This window comes from Cyprinodon tularosa, unplaced genomic scaffold, assembly GCF_016077235.1.
Source record: "Cyprinodon tularosa strain WSP-4 unplaced genomic scaffold, ASM1607723v1 ctg248, whole genome shotgun sequence".
Taxonomy (NCBI): domain Eukaryota; kingdom Metazoa; phylum Chordata; class Actinopteri; order Cyprinodontiformes; family Cyprinodontidae; genus Cyprinodon; species Cyprinodon tularosa.
Window position 1 is genome coordinate 959309 of NW_024038921.1, and position 21502 is coordinate 980810.

Consider the following 21502-nt stretch of genomic DNA (forward strand, 5'->3'; position numbering starts at 1 on the left):
TCTTAAGGAATTCATTCAATTAGAGACAGAGAAGCCTTATCATTTACAAAGTAAGCAACCAGGGATTTTATGCACTCCTTAGTAGTTATGGAGTCCCTGATTTGATCCAATATGCATACAAGTTGCTGTAATACAGAATCTTTTCTTAAAATTGCCTAACTGGCAGAGACATTCATGTGGCATTTATCAATATAAAAACACATATGATAGTATTGCTAATCTTTCAATGCTACATGTCTAAAAATTAGGTTTGTGAGTCTTGAATATTTGATTTGCTATGAAATAATTGACAAAACTTTTTAACTAAAAAACAATAGCACGGAAACCTTAAATAATTAGCTTTCAGCATGTATTACTTGACTCTATCAGGGTGTTCTGTTTCTATATATATATATATATATATATATACACTATATTGCCAAAAGTATTTGCTCACCCATCCAAATTATTGGAATCAGGTGTTCCAATCACTTCCATGGCCACAGGTGTATAAATTCAAGCACCTAGGCATGCAGACTGTTTTTACAAACATTTGTGAAAGAATGGGTCGCTCTCAGGAGCTCAGTGAATTCCAGCGTGGAACTGTGATAGGATGCCACCTGTGCAACAAATCCAGTCGTGAAATTTCCTCGCTCCTAAATATTCCACAGTCAACTGTCAGCTGTATTATAAGAAAATGGAAGTGTTTGGGAACGACAGCAACTCAGCCACGAAGTGGTAGGCCACGTAAACTGACGGAGCGGGGTCAGCGGATGCTGACGCGCATAGTGCGAAGAGGTCGCCAACTTTCTGCAGAGTCAATCACTACAGACCTCCAAACTTCATGTGGCCTTCAGATTAGCTCAAGAACAGTGCGCAGAGAGCTTCATGGAATGGGTTTCCATGGTCGAGCAGCTGCATCCAAGCCATACATCACCAAGTGCAATGCAAAGCGTCGGATGCGGTGGTGTAAAGCACGCCGCCACTGGACTCTAGAGCAGTGGAGACGCGTTCTCTGGAGTGACGAATCGCGCTTCTCCATCTGGCAATCTGATGGACGGGTCTGGGTTTGGCGGTGTCCAGGAGAACGGTACTTGTCTGACTGCATTGTGCCAAGTGTAAAGTTTGTTGGAGGGGGGATTATGGTGTGGGGTTGTTTTTCAGGAGCTGGGCTTGGCCCCTTAGTTCCAGTGAAAGGAACTCTGAATGCTTCAGCATCCCAAGACATTTTGGACAATTCCATGCTCCCAACTTTGTGGGAACAGTTTGGAGCTGGCCCCTTCCTCTTCCAACATGACTGTGCACCAGTGCACAAAGCAAGGTCCATAAAGACATGGATGACAGAGTCTGGTGTGGATGAACTTGACTGGCCTGCACAGAGTCCTGACCTCAACCCGATAGAACACCTTTGGGATGAATTAGAGCGGAGACTGAGAGCCAGGCCTTCTCGTCCAACATCAGTGTGCAACCTCACAAATGCGCTTCTGGAAGAATGGTCAAAAATTCCCATAAACACACTCCTAAACCTTGTGGACAGCCTTCCCAGAAGAGTTGAAGCTGTTCTAGCTGCAAAGGGTGGACCGACTTCATATTGAACCCTATGGATTAGGAACGGGATGTCACTTAAGCTCATATGTGAGTCAAGGCAGGTGAGCAAATACTTTTGGCAATATAGTGTATATATATATGTATATGATACAGTTGTATTATCATAATTTGTCCAACTCTGAGCCAGATGAAGGTGACCTAGATCTAAATGCCTATAAAGTTTGCTCTTGATTATGATACTTGCACATTTATAATATGTAGATGGTAATGTATTTATATCCCCTCATTGAGCTCACAGCCTGTTCGTCTGTAGGGCTTATTAAAGTTAATTCTTTGCACTTATGTTCAGTGTAGCAGCATGCTTGTTCAAATAGATGTTCTGTCATTCACTCAAATGTTGTGCTGTTATGTTGAAGTCTACACAACCTGCATGAAATAATAAGTATAACAGTTTCTATGAAATGCTCTGAGTAATCAGATGGTGCCTGAAGCAGATGAACTAGATGCTAGTTGGAAACTCAAAAATCAAATATATTTTTCCAATGTTAAAATACCCTACACCTGAAAGCTACCAAATCACACTGAAAGCAACACATTCTGGTGTTATTTGCAGATGAAAGAAGACTTAATGTAAGCTATTTGTAGTAACAACGAGATGTTCAAAATATAGATAGAGGACACGAAGGGATATGACATGCTACTTAATAGCCAAGTTTTTTATAAGTCAGTATACTGTATGTCTGTCAAGCAAGGCTTCCAACAGACAACAGGAAGGCTAAATGGGCTGCCCTGTAGGTGTCCTTTTGAGCTTTTAGTGGTTTTTAAGTAAAAAATTACTGTAAAATGATAGAGCTCTTTTGAAGATCTCGGATTAAAAGTAACAACTTAAAGATTCAATCTAATCACTAAAATAAAATACAAAATCCAGATTAAAATGTCATAAATATGAGTATGGATGTTTATTTTCAATGTAATCTGAATTCCAAAAAAGTTGGGATATTGTGTAAAACATAAATAAAAACACAATAAAAGGATTTGCAAATCAGATTTAAACTACATTATATGCAACACTGCAAAGTCACACTATGTAACGGTCAAATTGGTCAACTTTGTTATTTTGCAAAATAATGACTAATTGCAATTTTGATGTTTGCAACACATTTCAAAAACAGCTTTAACAGGGTATGTCTACCAATGTGCTTTATCACCTTTCCCTTTCAAGATTTGTAGATAATATTTTTTCTAATTCTAACTTTATTGTTTATTAAAGTATGTGCTCTGCATGTTCTTGATAGGAGACAGGTTGGTACTATAGGCAGGCTAGTCTAGTTTCCACCCTCAGTCCATGAAAAATATGTTGCTTACAATGCAGAATATGTTGGTTCAAAACCTGCTTGTACCTTTTAGCATTAATCGTGCCTTCACAAATATGTAATTTACCCATGCCATGGGCACTAAAAGACCCCCATAACATAATGTTTTGGCCTGGAGTTGACGACATCCATAATTTCTGAAAAGTATTTGACGTGGGCTTGTGAGAACGCAGCAATCTTACACACTTCATGTCAGTTCATCTAAAATATCCAGTCATTCATTTTCACTTTGCATGGTGGCGTTTTATCTTGCAATTGTCGATGTAGCATCAAACTGTGGTAACTCACAACGCTTGTCAGAAGTGTGGCAAGGGTTACGGTTAGGTGGTGATATATATTATTTTAATAATATTAGTGATAACATCCAGTTGTCACCGGTTATAGCAGTAATAATGATTCATGTCAGCTTCAAACAGCTCCTCCTGAGGGATCAAAGGTCACAGTAATTAAAAGTTGTTTCAGTCTTTTCGCTTGTCGGGAGTGTTGTGCCATTTGCCATGATCATACTTTTTGGACATTGGGAAGCAGTGTCCATATTTCATCCTGATAGGATGACCAGAGGAGAGAACGCAGCTTTGGTGGATAACAGCTGGGGGAATTCTGCAGCCCCCCCTTTTTCAGCAAAAGCAGCCACCAGCAAGTCACATGGAAGTCACAGAGGTGTGAAAACCTACCCCCCTCCCTGTGAGGACAGAACAAAACCACAGAGCACACAGGATTCTTTCTCTTTTGCCTCTTCTCTCTTTCTCCCTCGTCTGATCCAGCCTGCTTCTGCTCCTGCGCTCAAAGCTGGGGCCCACTGTGGCCCACAGTGGAGATGCGGGCCCCAGGGGAACCAGATCGCCAGAACCATCAAGGATGAGTCAGAACTCTTCAGAACCAAACTGCTGCAAACAGAACTTTTGCAACACATTTCTCTTGAGTTTCAGAACTTACAGAGCCAAACTGGATGAAGACCATGCCCTGGTGTGAGACTGAGGGGACCCCTGCTGTGAGACTGAGACAAAGAACCCCTGACTGCAGAGCTGCAAAACTGGATGAAACTCAAGCTTTCCAAATGGACATGGAAAAAGGTTTGCAGGTCTGGCATGATTAGGGACAGAACAAGCAATGTGTCTTTTGATGATGCTAATCATATCGTGTGTTTACTGCCGAGTAAAGACTACGCTAATTGATGCTAAAGAATGGACTGCATGCTACGCTATGCTACAGAAATATGTGTTGAGCTGTTGCTAAAGCTTAGACAAGCTTTATTCACTAAGGATTTAAACACTGATGTAACATTAGTTTTCATGTGTTCCTCAGATGCTCATTACATTTCCATTACCAAGTCTGACCAAGAGTCATTTAGTGGAAGCCTGATGTCTATTCGCTGCTAGCTATTTCAAAGAGGTAAAAGAATCATTTAACTAAAGGTTTTTGGTTCTTGATTAAGCAAATCCTTTAATAAAACATTATTTGGCCAAATAATGTTTTATTCACCTCATGGATTTGCATTGTGAATTGGTCTGAAAACATTCCAATTTCTTTAAAATTAGGGAAAAGCTAATTTGATCACATCCCAAATTATTCCAGATAAACTTTGGTTTCAAACACAGAATCCATCTTAAACTGTAATATGTTTTTCAACCGTTTCCCCCTTCCTCTTTGTACATAGTAGTTAGTTTAGTTTAGTTGAGTTTTACTAGTCTTAGTTGAGAGTGTTAAACTGAAATATGTTTGACTTGGAGCTGAATGATTTTTGTTAATAAAATCTTATTTTTTGAACAGAAGTTGTGGTGAATTTATTCCATGTATGTGCAGAAATAACTGTTTGACCATGATTAGTGCTCGAATCACTCTTTCATCTATTGTTCTAACATACAGTTAGTAGGACTGTGTGTCATAAACAGTATATAACAGCTGAAATAATATCTGATTAAATAAGATATTTTACCACCCCTACAGGGGAGGGCAATAAACATCTTAAAGTATCAGAAACATAAATTCCCAGCGGGCTGGGAATAGAATTTAACTATAGAATCACAACAGGAGTTAATGGTTGCACAGAACAAGAACACATATTATGTTAAAATATTAAGAATCCTCTTGTTATAGCTTTATATAACAGTGTTAAAATAGAAATTGGATATGGGGGAAATAAATATGGTGGTCTCTTAGCTCAGAAAATTTGAATTTACCTACTTTTATTAATGATGTGATTTTTGTATTTCAAATATGTGCTTAAAACTACAATAGTGACAACAAAGCTTAAACAGCCTGAGACACTTAAAACAGCTTCTGTTCTATTAAGTATGACCGCCCAGTATTTTCTCTTTAACAAGCAACTACAACTTACATCTTTGCTGTTCTCCACATCTGATTCGCTGCTGAAGTCCTCCGTGTTGAGATTTTCAAAGTCAGACTCTCCAACAGCAATAGGCACACACACGGTGAGGTTGGGGTTGTGGATGAAAGACATGTAGTCGTCATCGATCATGTATTTCCCCACACTGCTCCCTATGCCACTGGTAGTGCCGTTGCCATTTTTGGGATAGTCCAGGTCACGGTTGATTTCAACAGTGTGGTTTGCGATGCAGTTGAGCTTTTCCTCATAAATTCCATCCAAAGGCTTCTGCTCATCCTCTATGGGCTGTTTGGCATAAAGGGGAAAACAGAAAAACAGAAAACACTTTTGGAAAACCTGGACACAGACAATGAAATCAAAATTGTAAAGACCACAAAGATACACTATACTTCTGGCATTGTGTTCAGGTATGGGGCCATGAGAGACAGATTTAGGTAAAGAGGCCACAGTCCTTGTATTATACTTTGTCATCTTATATCTTTAATATCAAACTAAAAAGGAGTAAAATGGATAAGGCTACCTGCTCTGGTAGTAAGAGTGCAGTTGTTATTTGCTAAAGAGACCAGGAATACCTATTTTGCTTTGAGGAGCAACTACTGGCTGCCCTAAAGATAGTCAGTGGTGCTAAATGACATCATTACCCATGATTAGAATAACAGAGGTACTTTGTTTTGCAGATTGTCCTTATTCCAACATGATTCTAGAAGGGACTGTAAAGAAACACTCTGGCACTATTACTTTGATTCATTCATTTTCTTTGATCAACGTTGAATCAATGTTGTTGGAAAATTTTTCTTTTTCACTTTTTCCACAGATATAAGCTTAAAACCATAGGAACAGTGAGAAAGATTGATATCTGCAGCATCTTTGACATATTTTAAAACCAGTACAACACATGCCTAGTTGTTATGTACCTTTTTTAGCACTGTGGCGACAAAGATCCGCATGTTGGCCTTGAACCAGGCGACTCCAATTTTGATGCGGGCCACAGCAAGTTGGAGGTTGTTGGGCTCTCCGTCGTCGTCAGTGGCAGCAAGGTTGTCAGCACTGAACGAGCTCAGCAGCAAGGCCAGAAACAGGTTCAGCACCTTACCAGAAAACACAACACAAACTCTGGAACCCTAGAACTAAGTGCCATTGAGCTACTGTGATCATGTCTTGCAATATATACTTTTTTTCTTACCACTAGATTGCCAATAACCATGACCATCATGAAGACGATTAAGCACATGCTCTGTCCTGCCACCTCCATACAGTCCCACATTGTTTCAATCCACTCCCCACACAGTACTCTGAACACGATCAAGAAAGAGTGAAAGAAGTCGTTCATGTGCCAGCGTGGGAGCACACAGTCTTCTGCAATCTTGCACACGCAGTCCTTGTAGCTCTTTCCAAACAGCTGCATGCCCACCACGGCAAAGATGAAGACGATAATGGCCAACACCAAGGTCAAATTACCGAGAGCTCCCACCGAGTTACCAATGATCTTGATCAGCATGTTGAGTGTGGGCCACGACTTGGCCAGTTTGAACACTCTTAACTGCAAGTGTGAAACAAGATTATTGAGTTGTATTCTTAAGAAATTTAACAAAATAATGACATGTTCATCTCATATTTGGGTAGGCTAAAAAATGTAACAAAAGATTATTTTCCCCTCACCAATCGGAAGGACCTGAGAACTGAGAGCCCTTCCACGTCAGCCAGTCCCAATTCAACTAAACTCAGGGTCACAATGAAGCCGTCAAAGCAGTTCCATCCTTCTTGGAAGTAGTAGTAGGGGTCCATGGCTATGAGCTTGGCAAACATCTCCCCAGCAAAGATGCCGGTGAAAACCTATAGGGGGACAACAAATTAAAATCTGATTTTAGAGGGATTTAGTAGACAGATGTAACTTCCTGAAGTGATATGTAGTAATGGAATTTCTTTTAATTTAAGTGGTATCTTTTATATACTGTACATGTTGTTCCCTTTTCAAAGTTTTGAAGATTTTCAATACGTGTAACAAGTCAACCAAAAAAGGTATGCAGTTATATTGCAGGTAAAAAATACAAAGCCTGGATAATGTTTTAATGAATCCAAACATCCTGCTTCTAAAGCAAGATGTCCGACTGAGAACACAGCCATGTAAGCATCTGAACTGATCAAATAGAGTTTAAATATATTACTCATGTTGTTTATAATCAAACCAAAGACTTTTTGGTGAACATAAGAATGATACTTTATCCTATGTCCCGATGTTAAATTTTGATCAATAAAAAGCAGTTGTTTTTCCTCTGTGGTAAGTATAACTTAATATCTAAGTAACTTAAATGTCAATATGCTTGAAATGCTGTATACTTTCCGAAGTTCTGTTAAAAAAAAATCTAACTTTTATAGATTATAGATTCAGGCCCCACAAGTTAAACAACGTAAAGCATGTATGGTATATTTTCACAAAATTTGGGCATCCAGCTAATAGACACAAAAACAGGAATGCAAAAAAAAAAAAATATGAGAAAGGTTGAGCAAAAATTTCACAGGGCATGAATGTTTCAAAGTGAATGTAAAACACTAATCATCCATTAAACCATTCTATCATCTATTAAAAAGGTTTTCCTGGGTATTGTTAAATTGCTTCAGCTTTGTTCAATTGTCTTGTGGTGATGTCACGAGTACGCTTCTGTTAAAATTGACCCATATTTATGTTGCATACTCATGTTCTCCCCAAGTCCACACCTTTTCTGTGTTCTTGTCAAGAACATATTTGGCGAAGACACGAGTCCATACCCTTGTAATTCTTGTGAATTGAGAAACGGCCAACAATTTGATCTCCAATTCGCAAAGATTCTTATTTCAGCCGTTGCGTATATTAGCTGCGACATATGAATCAAGATGCTGTGACTAAAAAAATTAGATTGACAGATGAACGTTAATATATATTTGGCCAAATTTAGGTGTTCAGGCTGGCGTATCATTAACTAGTCTGCTTAAGATAACGAAAAAAAACCCCACAGATTTTAAGACAGGATTTAAAAAAAAATAGAAATGTTCTAAATTTTGGGACAATGTTGTCTGATAAAGAGTACATTTATATACATGTTTAGGCCAGAATGATTTGACATTTAAATATGATTTACCTACGACTTAAATTATTTAAAATGCCTTGCTTCGATAAGATCAAATTTTCCCTGCCAAAACATCTCATCCTACTATAATGTATGTCTTTAAGGACTTTACAAATCTGTCAAAGCACTGATTATGGTAAGTGAAAGAAACAGGCAAAGAAACAGTGAACAAAGTGGAGGTGATGAGACTGCAGAGAAGACTAGATGGCATCAATAAAAATAAAATAAATATTTAATGAGCGGTCCATCTGATTATTCTATGTGGTAAGTTTGAGCTTTTAAGTGCACATATTAAATGATGCATTGTGTTGCTTAAGCAGACAAAAGAGATTTAAAATCCTTCTGTAGCTCATGATGGAAGAAAAAAGAAGCCCATGGAAGAAGTGAATGTAGTAATCTCTTACCAGGTTGCCAACAGCAAGGACATTCTCAAAATGTTCGGTCATCGGATAGTGTTCCATGGCCATGAAAAGAGTGTTGAGCACGATACAGATGGTGATGGCCAGGTCCACAAAAGGGTCCATGACAATTAAGTAGACAATGTGCTTGAGTTTTAGCCAGATGGGGCAGCATTCCCAGATGAGGAAGATGTTTGCAAACTTGTACCAACAGGGAGGACACTTCCTCTGAGATTCCTCTAACTCTGTAGGATGAGGAATAAAGTAATGAGTATTTTTTTAATAGCAGAACGGCTGTCTTCCGTTATCATTATCTTGGAGAGAAATCGCAAGGCCAAGCTGCTAATAAAACAACATATGTCTACAACCCACTTCCAATACCTTCCAAAGTATTCAAACATTTGAATTTCTTTTACAAACTTTTGTCGCATTACAAACACAAACTTTAGTAAACAGGTGCACAGGACAATAGAATGCGCACTTTCATCTGGTTTGGTCTGCCGTGGTTTCCGTAGCGTCGTGAACTCGCAGGCGCGCGCTTTCAGGAAATCCTATACACTACTGTTTATGCTCTAAAAACATTCTAAATGACTTCGTTTCGAGTAAATTCTGGATGCTACCCACTCAGGACACTTGGAATACATTGGACGAGCAGTATGGAGGAATATTGACACGTTTTTTGTGGACTTTTATGGACCTTTCTGTCTCGGGCACCGTAGACCTCCATTATTTGAATGTCAGCAGACAGCAAGAAGCCTCCCAGATCTCCAGATGCATTTGAGATATCAAAAAAGTACTCCAGAGTGTTGTTCAGCATGGGGGTGAGTAGAAAATGAAGGCTAACCATGTTTTGGGTGTACTATTCCTTTAAGGTGCGGGTGGAAAGCCGAGTCTTGGAGGTAGCTCTTCTGTATTGAGCCATGCGTCTGTGGAGAGGTTGTTTAGTTTCTCCAATAAAAAGATCAGAGCATTCTTCACTGCACTGAACTGCATACCCCACTCTGCTCATATTGGGTCTGGGGGTTTTGTCTTTAGGATGCACCATTCTCTGTTTAAGGGTCTTGTTTGGTTTGAAATGTACCCAGGATTTTGTGTTTGGAGAATATCCTCTTGAGTTTTTTTTAGAGCCTCCAGCAACATGTTGTTGCCTTTAATCTTCTCACTATTATGTTCTGCTGTGTGTCTTTGGGATTCCCTTGCTGATTTGAAAAATGCCCAGTTTGGGTATCCCAAAGGTTTGGAGAACATTTTTGATGTGTTTTTGTTCTTTGCACTTCCCTTCTGTGTGTGTAGGGTCATGCTCAGTGATGTAAGGTTCTGATGACTGAAAGTTTGTGTTCCAGTGGGTAGTGTGACTCAAAAATAAGATAGCGGTGTCTGTGAGTGGATTTCCTATAGACAATGTTGAGGTTTCCATCTCCTTCCATGCTAACCAAAGAGTCCAGAAAAGGTAGTTTTTTGACATTGGCATCCTATCTGGTGAAGTTGATGTTGTGGTCAACCGAGTTGATGTGTTTTGTGAAAGCTTCCACTTCTTTTAGCTGGATTTTGACGAATGTGTCATCCACATATTTAAACCAATGGCTTGGCGGTGTTCCTCTGAAAGTGTCCAAAGCTCTTTTCTATTTCTTCCATGTAGAGATTGCCTACTATTGGTGACACGGGAGATGCCATGGCACAACCATGCTTATGTCTGTAAAAATTATCCCTGAACGTGAAATAGGTTTTGGAAAGACAAAGGTCTAGTGGGGTGCAAATCCTGTCCAGAATGAAATTAGTCCTGTTGTTTAGGTCACTAAAGCGGGTCTAGATGGTGCCAGCCCCAGAGTCCTGAAGGCCTGTGCAGAGCAGCTCCACAGTGCCTCTTCAATCTGACCCTGACCAAAAAGAGGGTTTCTAGAATCCCACTAAAATGCACCAAAGTTTGTGTTTGGAATATGACAAAATGTTGAATAAAGCATTTTAAAAATATCCTGATCAAATAGACGCAATCTTTCCGAAAAAGCACCATAAGAAATTTGCCAAATTAATAAAACAAATCTAGCGTACCTTCTAAAAGAGTGTTGGTGACCACACTCATCTGACTGTTTGCACGGTCTTTTCCTTTGAAGGAGGAGTTGAGCTGATCAACTGATATCATCAGAGAGCCAGAGTGTTTCTTCTTAATCTCCACATCTGTAGTCTGTACCCAGAAAATAAAACATAGATGGTTATTTAGAAATGCACAGCTTTAGTACCAAATCGCTCATTAAAGCATTTATTTAACTACCCTGGACACTTGACAATATCCTTCTTCTAGTGAAGAGACAAAACAGAGAAAATATAGCCAGAATCTTTATATTACATCTGCATATAACACTGAACTCAATCTAATGCCTTCTAACTTTGGAGGGCATGCACTGGCATGCTTTTCATGTCAAAAAGGGGAATTCAAACCTCATTTACATCTATATCATGCTAAATATCAGAAGAAGTAAACAGGTAAGAGCAGATCGACTTATTGAGAGCAGAGAAGGTCTAACATGCTTCCTGCAGGGGAAAAAATATCATTACACAAAAAAATGTTTCAGGCTTGTTTTGTGCACCATCCAGGGACAATAACTATGGGTGGATGAGGATAGCCAGAGGGATAGCTGCAGCAGAGGAAGGTAAGTGAATGGAAAAGACAGATATACAGAGAGGAATGAGACAAGAAAAGGAAGGATTGTGGACAGCAAATGCTCTGGTGCTAGGATCCCATAGAGGGAATGCTGAATAATGGTATGAAGGTGAAGTCCCTCAATGTGTTTCTTATTACTGAATGTAACTGATACCAAATCCCCTTAGATTTTAATAAAGTTTGTAGTTATAGTTGTGATAGTTATAGTTGTTTGTTAGTTATCATTAAAATGTGAAATTAATCAAAAGTGGCTCTGTAGGATGAGACTTTTAAAAAAGAATCTTAGAGTTTGGGAAACAGATGAACAAAGGGAAAGGAGTCAGGGTTTTAAAAGAAGGAGCTGCAGAGGTCAGGGCCGTCATCATGCCTAAACTGTATTGGTGTCCCATGGACGTCCTTACACTGTCATCAGTGGCTGCCTTATCTATTTTCACCTCAGGCAGAAGCCGTCTGCCAGGCCCAGGGCCAATGAGAGACACCACGCCGTTGCAGTCCACTGTGCTGTTCCGCTTCCCTCCAGAGTGTGGCACCAGCGGGTGGATGCGCGACGAGCCTTGGCTGTAGCCACTGTAGCTGTTGCGACGGTAAGGTATGAACAGTGAACCCCGCCGGTCGTCACGACGGTCTTCGCTCTCCTCAACAGTGCTGTGCTCGTCGTCTGCAAACTCATTCTCCGAGCCCATGTCCTTGGAACGACCCTTGAAGCTGAAGATGCTGCTGCGGCTGTTGTGACGTGACATGAAGGGCGAGCCGGGGATGCTGAGGAGAGACTGAAGGAAAAGAAATAAAAAAAAAACAGGGGATTCAGGTTTGTTGACAACAGTGGAAGAGAATAAGAAAATAAATAAGAAAATAAGAAAAACAGACAATAGACATGAGAGAAATTCGATGTCTCAAGCATGAAAATAAAATCATGAGAACTACTACGTATGCTTTCACCTGAAATCTTCTTCCACAATAATTCTCTCAAAAAAGGGGATCACTTTCCTTATGGTAACAACTTAATTTTGACCACAATTTGAGCTAATATAAGATTTGGTGATGGAACAGAAGGAGTAAGTTATGCTTATGTAAAGATACCAAATACATGTGTACTTCAAAAAGTAATATAATATAAGTTCTTTATTTCATGTATTTAATTCAGGTGAACGTCATGTTTTATTTTGATTCATTATAACGAAACAGGTATATTTTTCAGGTTCCCTGTTGTTAATTAATCCTGTGTTATAGTTCATACAAAACAAAAGAAGCAAGAAGGCTCTGGGTTTGATATCCGGCCTGGAGTCTTTCTGCATAGAGTTTGCATTTTCTGCCCGTGCGTGTGGGTTCTCTCCGGGCACACCGGCTTCCTCCCACAGTGCATAAATATAACCTGTTAGGTTGCCCTGCGATAGCCTGGCGACCTGTCCAGGGTGTACCCCGCCTCTCGCCCGTAGACAGCTGGAGATAGGCACCAGCACCCCTCGTTACTCGAGCAGGAAAATGTTCACAGTTAACAGACGTAACAGCAGTTTTGAAAGGGGCTAAGAAGAAAAGACGTTAGGAGACATAATATAGACCTTACACTGCTGGCAATAAAGCGCAGGCCTATGGAGAGTGTCTGGAGAACAGGAAGGGCATGTTTGAAGCTGTTCTGTGGGAGAGCTGGGGTCCAGTTAAGGCAGTCAAGTAAATTAATGTTTTTCTAGAAAAAGTGTAACATTCCTGCTATGCAGATATGTGTAAGAGAAAAAGAAGGGTCTTTCCTGAAGAAACAGGGTGCTGTGTTTTCCTAAAGCAACTGTTTCAACAATTGGGGTACATAGCTGATACTTAGTCGCTGGGTCAATGGCCACAGTAACTAAGTCAAACTCCAAACAAGCCAGTTTTATGAAAACCAAATGTAAGCCTAACTTACAAATTAAGCTGGTTTTATGGAACACTCCTCTGAGATACAATATTGTGCCTGAGCCCAATGAGTAAACAATAACCAGTGATGGAGCTTAATATCTGAAGTAACTGAGCCAAATGAGTAAGAAATGCCAGCGTGAGGTGTGAAAGGAAAGATACAAAGTCCAAGATCATGTGTGAAATGAACAAACGTGGCCTAGAGGATAAGACGCATGTAGCTCTAAGAATACAAGAAGAACAATAAGTGGAGTTAAAGCTGCTGAGGTATGATTTCCCATTAGGTAGAGCTTTTAATGGCAACTAGAGTGATGTGCGAGTAAACAGCCTAAATAATACTGACACTAGTAACAGTATCAAAGATAGAAGATTCAGAGATGAACCTTTCACTAAACCAAATGTCCTCATTCTTCTCTTCATTTTGCTAATATACTTAGAAATGGGAAATTACAAACAAAAGTACTTGTCCATATCAAACGATGACAAACAATAAAACACATATAAGCTGAACTGAGAAAGGTACATCTGCAGAAGGTAAGAGGGAGGTGGAAAGTTTGGATGCTTTGTACTCACAAACATTAAAACTGCAGTCTGTAACATTGAGGAGAGAGCAGACTTCGACTGAAAATTTGAAGAAAAACAGGTTTCAAGCCACTCCCCCACCCTCTCTGCTTCACTCATGCCCCACCTCCAAGCTCCACCCCTCTCACAGCATCTGCGCGGCTACCGCATGCGACCAGAACGGGGGGGGGGGGGGGGGGGGGGGGGGGGGGGCGGGATTCAGCGTGTGTGAGCTGTGATTGACACTCCAACAGACGCTCCTCTGGCTGTGATTGGTTGTTTTGACTCGTCCCGAAATATTCTTTCCAGATTGAAATACAGGCAGTAGGCTGTACCAATTGAAGCAGTTTTTTTCACAGGTTACATATCACATGTACTGCTGTCTGGGCATAGGGACAGTTTTAGCCAATATGACAAAAAAGTGATTTTTAAAAACTTATAGACTTCAGCTTTAATCTATTGCCATTATTTCTGTCTTTTTTTAGCATTTTAGCAGCACACAACATATTGGAAATTGTACTCATGGTTCTATTAATGGCTGCAATTTATATAGGTTTGTAGGAAGCAAATAAACCCCAGACCAAAACACCACTACCGCTATGTTTCACTGCCGGTATGATTTTTTACTTCCGAAATGCAGTATTAGTTTCAGTCCAGATGTAAGGGGATGAAACATTTATCAAAAATTCCACTTTTGCAATTGACAGAATATTTTACCAAACATTTAGGGATAATTGAATGTGTTATTTCAGGAATTCTGTTATAAGCAGTTGTACTCTTGGTTCTATTGTAAAGTTCTAGATGAATCGATGCATTCTTTCTTGGAGTATTTTTGCAGGAAACTGCTTTAATCACAATTAACTTACAATAAACGCAAGCGTGCAATTATATAGAAACTTGTTTTGGATACATTTCCCCTTCTTAAAATCAAGTAATTACTTTAACGCTAATATAAAAATTTGATGATCACAAACACAAAGATGTTTGAGCTGGGCCTGTTTTAGTCCTGTTTCTCTGACTGTGACTGGCTGGATGTGCTCTCTTCGTCCTCGGCCATGGAAGCTGAATCAGAGCTTGTCTGCCTTGCTGTGTGTTTCCTGGACAGGGCCACCTGTGGAGCTGGTTGGCAGTTCCCTTTTGTATTTCTGCTTCTTTCTGTATGTTTGCTTCTATCTCCTTAAACTCTAGTCGGCCACTGCAGATGGCCGCTCAAACTAAGCCTGGTTCTGCTGAAGGTTTCTTCCTGTTGAAAGGGCGCTTTTCCTCTCCACTGTCGATACAAGCATGCTTATTGTGAGGAATTGCCTTAGAGTTAATCAGTCAATGCAATCAACTGGTTTTCCTTAGATGGAAAACTTTGAAACATCTTGACTTTATGATCTGGTTGAATTGTAAAATGCCTTGAGATGACATGTGTTGTGAATTGGCGCTATATAAATAAACTAAATTGAACTGAATTGAATACATACAATATTATTAAAGCATGATGAGGTGAAATTAAGAAACCATTTTAGTTTGTATGTTAACTTTAACTGACTAGCTATTGGTCTTATTCCCTATTTTTTGTTGGTAATTAATGTTAAGTTGATTTCTACACTTTATCAAGTGATTCTGAAAGAAACCAACAAATACTGAACAATTTAAACAATATTTTGCATTTCAATACAAAAATATAGCTTAGAAACTGGTTTTTATGTTTAAGGAAATTGGGTAGCTTCAGGTTCAGTTTCCAAAAAGGTTTCAAAAACAATTAAGAAAACAAATAAAAGAAATTGCCATCATCTTATTGGCAGTCAAAATCCTCCCTAAAAGCATCACATGCAGAAAAGAAAGGTAGTTAAAATCCCACCTTTAGGGTGAGACTGTATTAGAAGGAAACTATACTGTTTAGACAATATATCAGCTTTTTCCCATTTGGTAAGCACTGTCCATCAAACAATGCAAAATGGCCGGCATTTCCACCATTAAAGTGAATCTTGCAGGTCACTGGACCGAATCAATAATTCAGGACCCAACTGTAGCAGGAGGCTGAACACTTCCAAACACTAAAAGCATACACAGCTTTTTGATCTGAAGCCATTAAAAAAATAATTTTGCAGATGCTGACTTATTTTTTTCCTGACTGTACCTGGTTCATTATGGATGGCCTTCTCCCCAGTCGAGTTCCTGGGAAGCGGATGGTGCTTTTCTTGCTGCCATCGTCTGACTCAGACTTAACTACCTTCTCACTGTCTCCTTTCTCCTTCTCCTGCTCTTTCTGACGCCACTTCTTCTTGCGATTGCGACGTTCTTTGGCACTCTTTGAGCTCAGCTTGGAGACCTCTGAGGAGCTACGGGACAAGTGACCGCCTTCTACATCCTCTAATGCAGCCTCTGACACTGTCCCTGCGGATGTGGCCATAGCAGCAGCCTGAAGTGAAAAAACAAATTTCATTATGAATATATGCATGCATAAACTATACAGAAGATGTAATCCTGAGGAAAGATGAAGGTTACCTGTGTCTCTTCCTGTTGCTTTTTGAGCTGTTCCAGCATAGCTTTGAACTCAGCCTCTTTCTGCTCTGCCTCCTCCATTGTGGCCTGATTCTGCTCCTCATAAGCCATGGCCACCACAGCCAAGATCAGATTCACCAGGTAGAAGGATCCCACAAAGATGACCAGCACAAAGAAAACCATGTAAGTCTTCCCTGCAGCTCGGAGAGTCTGTAAGAATACAGAAAAATTAAGATCAAGACAATACAAAAATGGCTGCTCAGTGGCGCACTGATGCTTTGCAGCAAGAAGGTTTCGGGTCTGATTACTGGCATGGGGTCTTTCTATATGGAGTTTACATGTTCTCCATGTGCATGCAAGGGTATCTCTCCGGGTACTCCGGCTTCCTCCCACTGTCCTAAAACATGACTGTTAGGACTGTTATCCTTAGGTGTGAGTGTGTGTGTGAATTATTGTTTGTCCTGTTTATCTGTGTGTTACCCTGCAATGAACTGGCAACCAGTCCAGGGTGAACCCCACCTCTTGCCCGTAGACAGCTGGAGATAGGCACCAGCACCCCTCACGACCCCAGCAGGGATAAGTGTAAAGGAGAATGGATGGATAATACAAAAATACATGTTATAGACCAACACAAAATTGTAAAGTGGTCGAAAAAGGACCTTTGTTTTGAAGGGTTTTACATAAAAAGTAAACTAAATACAATGTAAAGAGTGTGGAAAGGATTTGAACTAAATCCCCTTGGTTCAATATGTTCCATAACAGCCTTTGTGGGAAGGTCTCAACACACATATGCCAGATATATAGACTAAAACACTGACAGACCTTTAAAATAACTCAAGCACCGTCAGACATATTTTTGAACAGAAAAATAAATATTAATTATAATTTTGAAGTAAAGTTATTAATAAGTATTCATAATCATGTAAGATTACACTGTATTTCCGTCTAACCATTTTCCCATGGTCTCTCATCACCTTCCACAGCATCCCCCCTCATATGGAGATGAAGAGTTGTGCTGTTCTTTGCGCAACGGAAACCTGAGCTAACAGTAACATTGTTTACTCCACATTGAAAGCTCATGCTAATGAAGTATCAATAGAGCTGTATTAGCTCACTACAGATAAAGCACCAAGAGGCATTTTACATGGTTGCATGGGACTCCCATCAATCTAGGGAAGCTGTGTTCAGGACAGGTGAGGCATCAGCACTCTGAGGTAAGAAACTTCTGACTGCGGGCATTGCGAGGGCCAAAGCCACATATGGCCAGAAAATTCATGGTCACTTCACCACCAATAACCCGCACCGCATGTTGAAGGGAATCAAATGTATCACCGGCTGCAGCATCAGATATGTAAAATGCGCATGGGACCCCTCACTGTTAGATACACTCAAACGGTTCTATGTCTATGAGGATCCCACCCACCCCAACAGACACCTGGTGACACACCCCACAGTTTTTTTCCATGGCAGATATAAGAAAGACACTACAAGGAATGAACCTGTGCTAAGACCACAGGCCCCAACAACATCCAAGGGCAGTTACTAAGGGAATGTGCACACCAGCTGTATGAGGTGTTGGTGGACATCTTTAACATTGTCACTGGCTTCTGTCACAACCTGCTTAAAGTCTGCAATTATTGTCCCTGTCCCCAAGTGCTCCATGGTGATAATCCTGAATTAAAACCGACCAATAGCATTAACATCCACAATCATGGCGTTCTTTGAGAGGATGACCCACATCAAGGACTCAATTAATTTCAGAGTGGAGCCAAATCAGTAAGCCAACGGAAGGAAGTGACCAAGGCTGATGCAATCTCCTTTGTCTTTGTAACATCATCTAACAAAACTTAGTGTGGAGGTTCTCCTCTTGGACTGCTCACACTGTACGTCCAGAAACCACACGTCGGACCCAGCACCAACAGATGGTGCTGGTCTGACTCATAAATCTGGAAGGAGGAAGAAGAAGAACTTCCTTGTTTGCACATGTGCACTGGATGAGGTTCTGGTAAATCAGTTCATAGACGCTCATAGCTCTGTTTCAACAGCAGTGGATTTACCACAAACAATTCACTAGGGATGTCTGAATTTCAAACATGTGTGATTGTCTCCCAACCTTACGATTCCTGATCGGGAGGTGGTCGTGAGTGGCTGATCACCCCTCTTTACCCCCTGTATACTACACAACGCGGGATGCCTGATCGAAAAAAATTCTCGCACGACTGGAGAATCGGCCCACAAAGGGCAAAAACTTGTACAGTGTATGCCCAGCGTAAGGAGATGGTGATAGATTTCAGAAGGGACAAAGCTCTTCTTCATGCCATGTACCTCAGAGGAGCAGCCATGGAGCTGGTCTCCAGCTACTGGTACCTGGTTGTGCTTTTATCCAGTGACCACACCTGGAGTGCCAACACTTCCTGTCTGATCAGGAAAGCCCATCAATGGCTGTACTTATGCTGAAGTGAGCTGGACTCTGGAGGTGAGCCATGAGGAACTTTTATTGCTTCGTGGTGGAGAGTGCTCATCATGTGGCATGGCAGCTGCACTGCTGCTGTGAGGATGGCTTTGTAGGGGTGGTTAAGTCTCCACTAAACTGTAGGGAGCAGCCTTCACTCCACCTCGGAGCTCTACACATCAAGATATAGTGGGACGGCAATCTACATCACGAAGGACTCCACCCATCCTGCACATCAACTGTTCGAACATCTCCCCTCAGGCAGGTAGCTGAGGAGCATCGAGAGCAAGACCATCCAGCTAAGAAACAGGCTCCACCATGCAGCTTTTAGACCGCTGAACTCGAACCGCACTTCATTCAGCTTCACCTATTTCTTTTTCTTTTCTGAAATATTAAGCTTCTTAAACTGAAAGCTGAGTCCACATTTCGTACCTCAAACATGCAAATGTGAAAGGAGAAATCCTTGAATAATACAGCCAGCACTATGCTTTAATGCAGAGCTGGTGTGTTCGGGAGCAAGAGCAGTTGGCAGCGGTTTTCCATGCTCTTGACTGCTTTGCTGATTAATGCCCTCTTTTTCCTGACCTGAAACTTGGATTTCATGATTATGTCTGTTTACTGAAGTAAACCTCTGAGGCCTTCAAAGAATAGCTGGATTTAAACTGCAACTATAACAAACAATCAGAGGGAATACATTCAATAAGTTGGTGAATTCTGAAAGAAACAGATTGAACTTAAATGTATTTATGTGTATTAGAGTAAAAGCGACTGGCATACCAACACAAGGGACTGTTTATTACTCATCATTTCTTACAAACAATTTAAACTGTGAATCATACTGCTTGCTAATTGTGCTCTCTTGTACAGATATTTGTATTTGTAGTTGCATCCAAACAAAATTTGAAATACCTTGAGAAAGGTTTACATTTTTGCAAGTGACTATATGTAATGTTGGTATAGGTGGTAACACAAAATATTTTTTTTAATTTTCAAGTATTTTTCACAGATGGTATCTTAAGAAGACAGGGCAAAACAGAAAACAGAATAGTAGAGAAAAATACCTTCAAATAGATGGGAACAAGAAAAAAACAAAATATGAAAAAAAGAAAATAGCCCCATCAGTCAAATAGCTTTGAGAATAGTCATAGTGCATTTTCAGTCCATACTTATGCACGTTCTGTGCCAATCAAGACCAAAATCCGAGCTGAGAGGTGACCAGTCTTTTATAAAATTGTCCAAAGTTCCATCCAGTACACTGTATAGCCTTTCATAAGGCATCTGTGCTAATAGTTTTCCCCGCCAGATAGATAATATGGGAGGATGGTCTTTTATCCAAACATAAAGATAAGATAACCAAGAAGATTTCAAAACACATTTTTTTTTAAACTGTCAGTGCCAAAAACACAATTGTTTGGGTCCATCTGCAGTATAAGACCAATAGGTTTTATCAATTTCAGCAAGAACTTTAGACCAGAAAGATGCTAAACAGGGCATGACCACATTAAATCGAATTAGGTTCCTGTCTCCTTTTGCACTATCCAATATTTAACTCCATGTCTGGTCATTCAGTTGAGACCTCAATTGTTTTTTACAGCTTTGTTTAATATGTATGCAGCTTCTAATATTTTATATAAGCTGATCATTAAAGCAGGTTATTATTTATCTTTTTAATGCAGTTGCCTTTATATTCAGATCATCCAGACCATTCTTTTTTTATACATGCTCTTTAATATGGAATGGAATTTAAATAGCTTGTAAATATGGAAACATTTTGTCCATGAGAGATTAAATTCATATTTTATTTGTAAGAAAGACTTCGGTACAGGTTTGATGGAAACCAAGGTGTTAAACATAAGCACAGAGAAGGAATAATTTTTGAAGTAACATATCTACATAAAACAATTAAAGTCTTGTATATATTTTTAACAATATGATTATTACAAACTTTAGTTTTTATGTTGGTAAGACACAAGTGGAAAGTGCTCTAGATGAGAATTATCCATACCTATACCTTCTAAATCAGGGAAGCAAAACAGGCTTTTTCAAAACTATTCTAACACAAATTTTAATTGAGAGGACCAATGGTAGAATTTGAAATTAGGAAGGGCAAGTCCACCCTTTTTTATAGGCAATTGAAGGTTTTGAAGTGCCATCCTTGGTCGCTTTTTATTCCATATGAATGTACCTATAGCACCATGTATGCTATTATATGTTGTAGAAGGTATAGGTGTAGGCATAAAGTAAACATGGGAGGCTATTCATTTTAATAATTGCAATACAATCAAGCAAAGATACGTAATGTTAGATTGGTCAGCTATGGCTTTTGCTGTAAGAGGCAAAAATTTGTCTTTAATTAATTTAGAAAGATTACTTGTAATGAATGTACCAAGATTTTTTAAATACACTTTTAGTAACTTTAAAAGGGTAATAATTGGTTAAACTATTAGCTAAAGGTTTTCAGGTAATTTTTTGCATCCAGAAAATTTACTGAACTCTTTAATAATTTTAATTAAAGGTGGAATTGTTTCGGTTGGAGTTTTCAAAAATAAGAGTACATCATCTGCATATAATGATATCTTGTGTACAATATTTTTTTTGTATGCCTTTGATCCGATCAATTGATCTTATAGCATCTCAAAGAGGTTTAATTAATAAAGTGAAAAGTAGGGCAGACAAGGGAAAATCCTTGTTTTGTTCCTAC

The 21502-nt window shown here is 39.7% G+C and overlaps 1 protein-coding gene across 4 annotated transcripts in view; it reads right to left on the reverse strand.

The window, feature by feature from the left end:
• LOC119785394 (sodium channel protein type 8 subunit alpha-like) overlaps window positions 1-21502 on the reverse strand; it is a 77764-nt gene that overhangs the window by 17219 nt on the left and 39043 nt on the right. For 2 of the 4 annotated variants that reach the window (XM_038288027.1, XM_038288029.1), the window contains exons 11-19: window positions 16353-16559; window positions 15985-16266; window positions 11843-12178; window positions 10799-10931; window positions 8756-8994; window positions 6907-7080; window positions 6431-6787; window positions 6162-6335; window positions 5239-5532 (exon numbers count right to left, since the gene is read on the reverse strand). In XM_038288027.1, coding sequence (XP_038143955.1) covers window positions 5239-5532; window positions 6162-6335; window positions 6431-6787; window positions 6907-7080; window positions 8756-8994; window positions 10799-10931; window positions 11843-12178; window positions 15985-16266; window positions 16353-16559 — 2196 coding nt within the window. Of the gene's footprint in view, window positions 1-5238; window positions 5533-6161; window positions 6336-6430; window positions 6788-6906; window positions 7081-8755; window positions 8995-10798; window positions 10932-11809; window positions 12179-15984; window positions 16267-16352; window positions 16560-21502 lie in introns of all 4 variants that reach the window. The other 2 variants (XM_038288025.1, XM_038288026.1) reach the window with 1 other exon arrangement.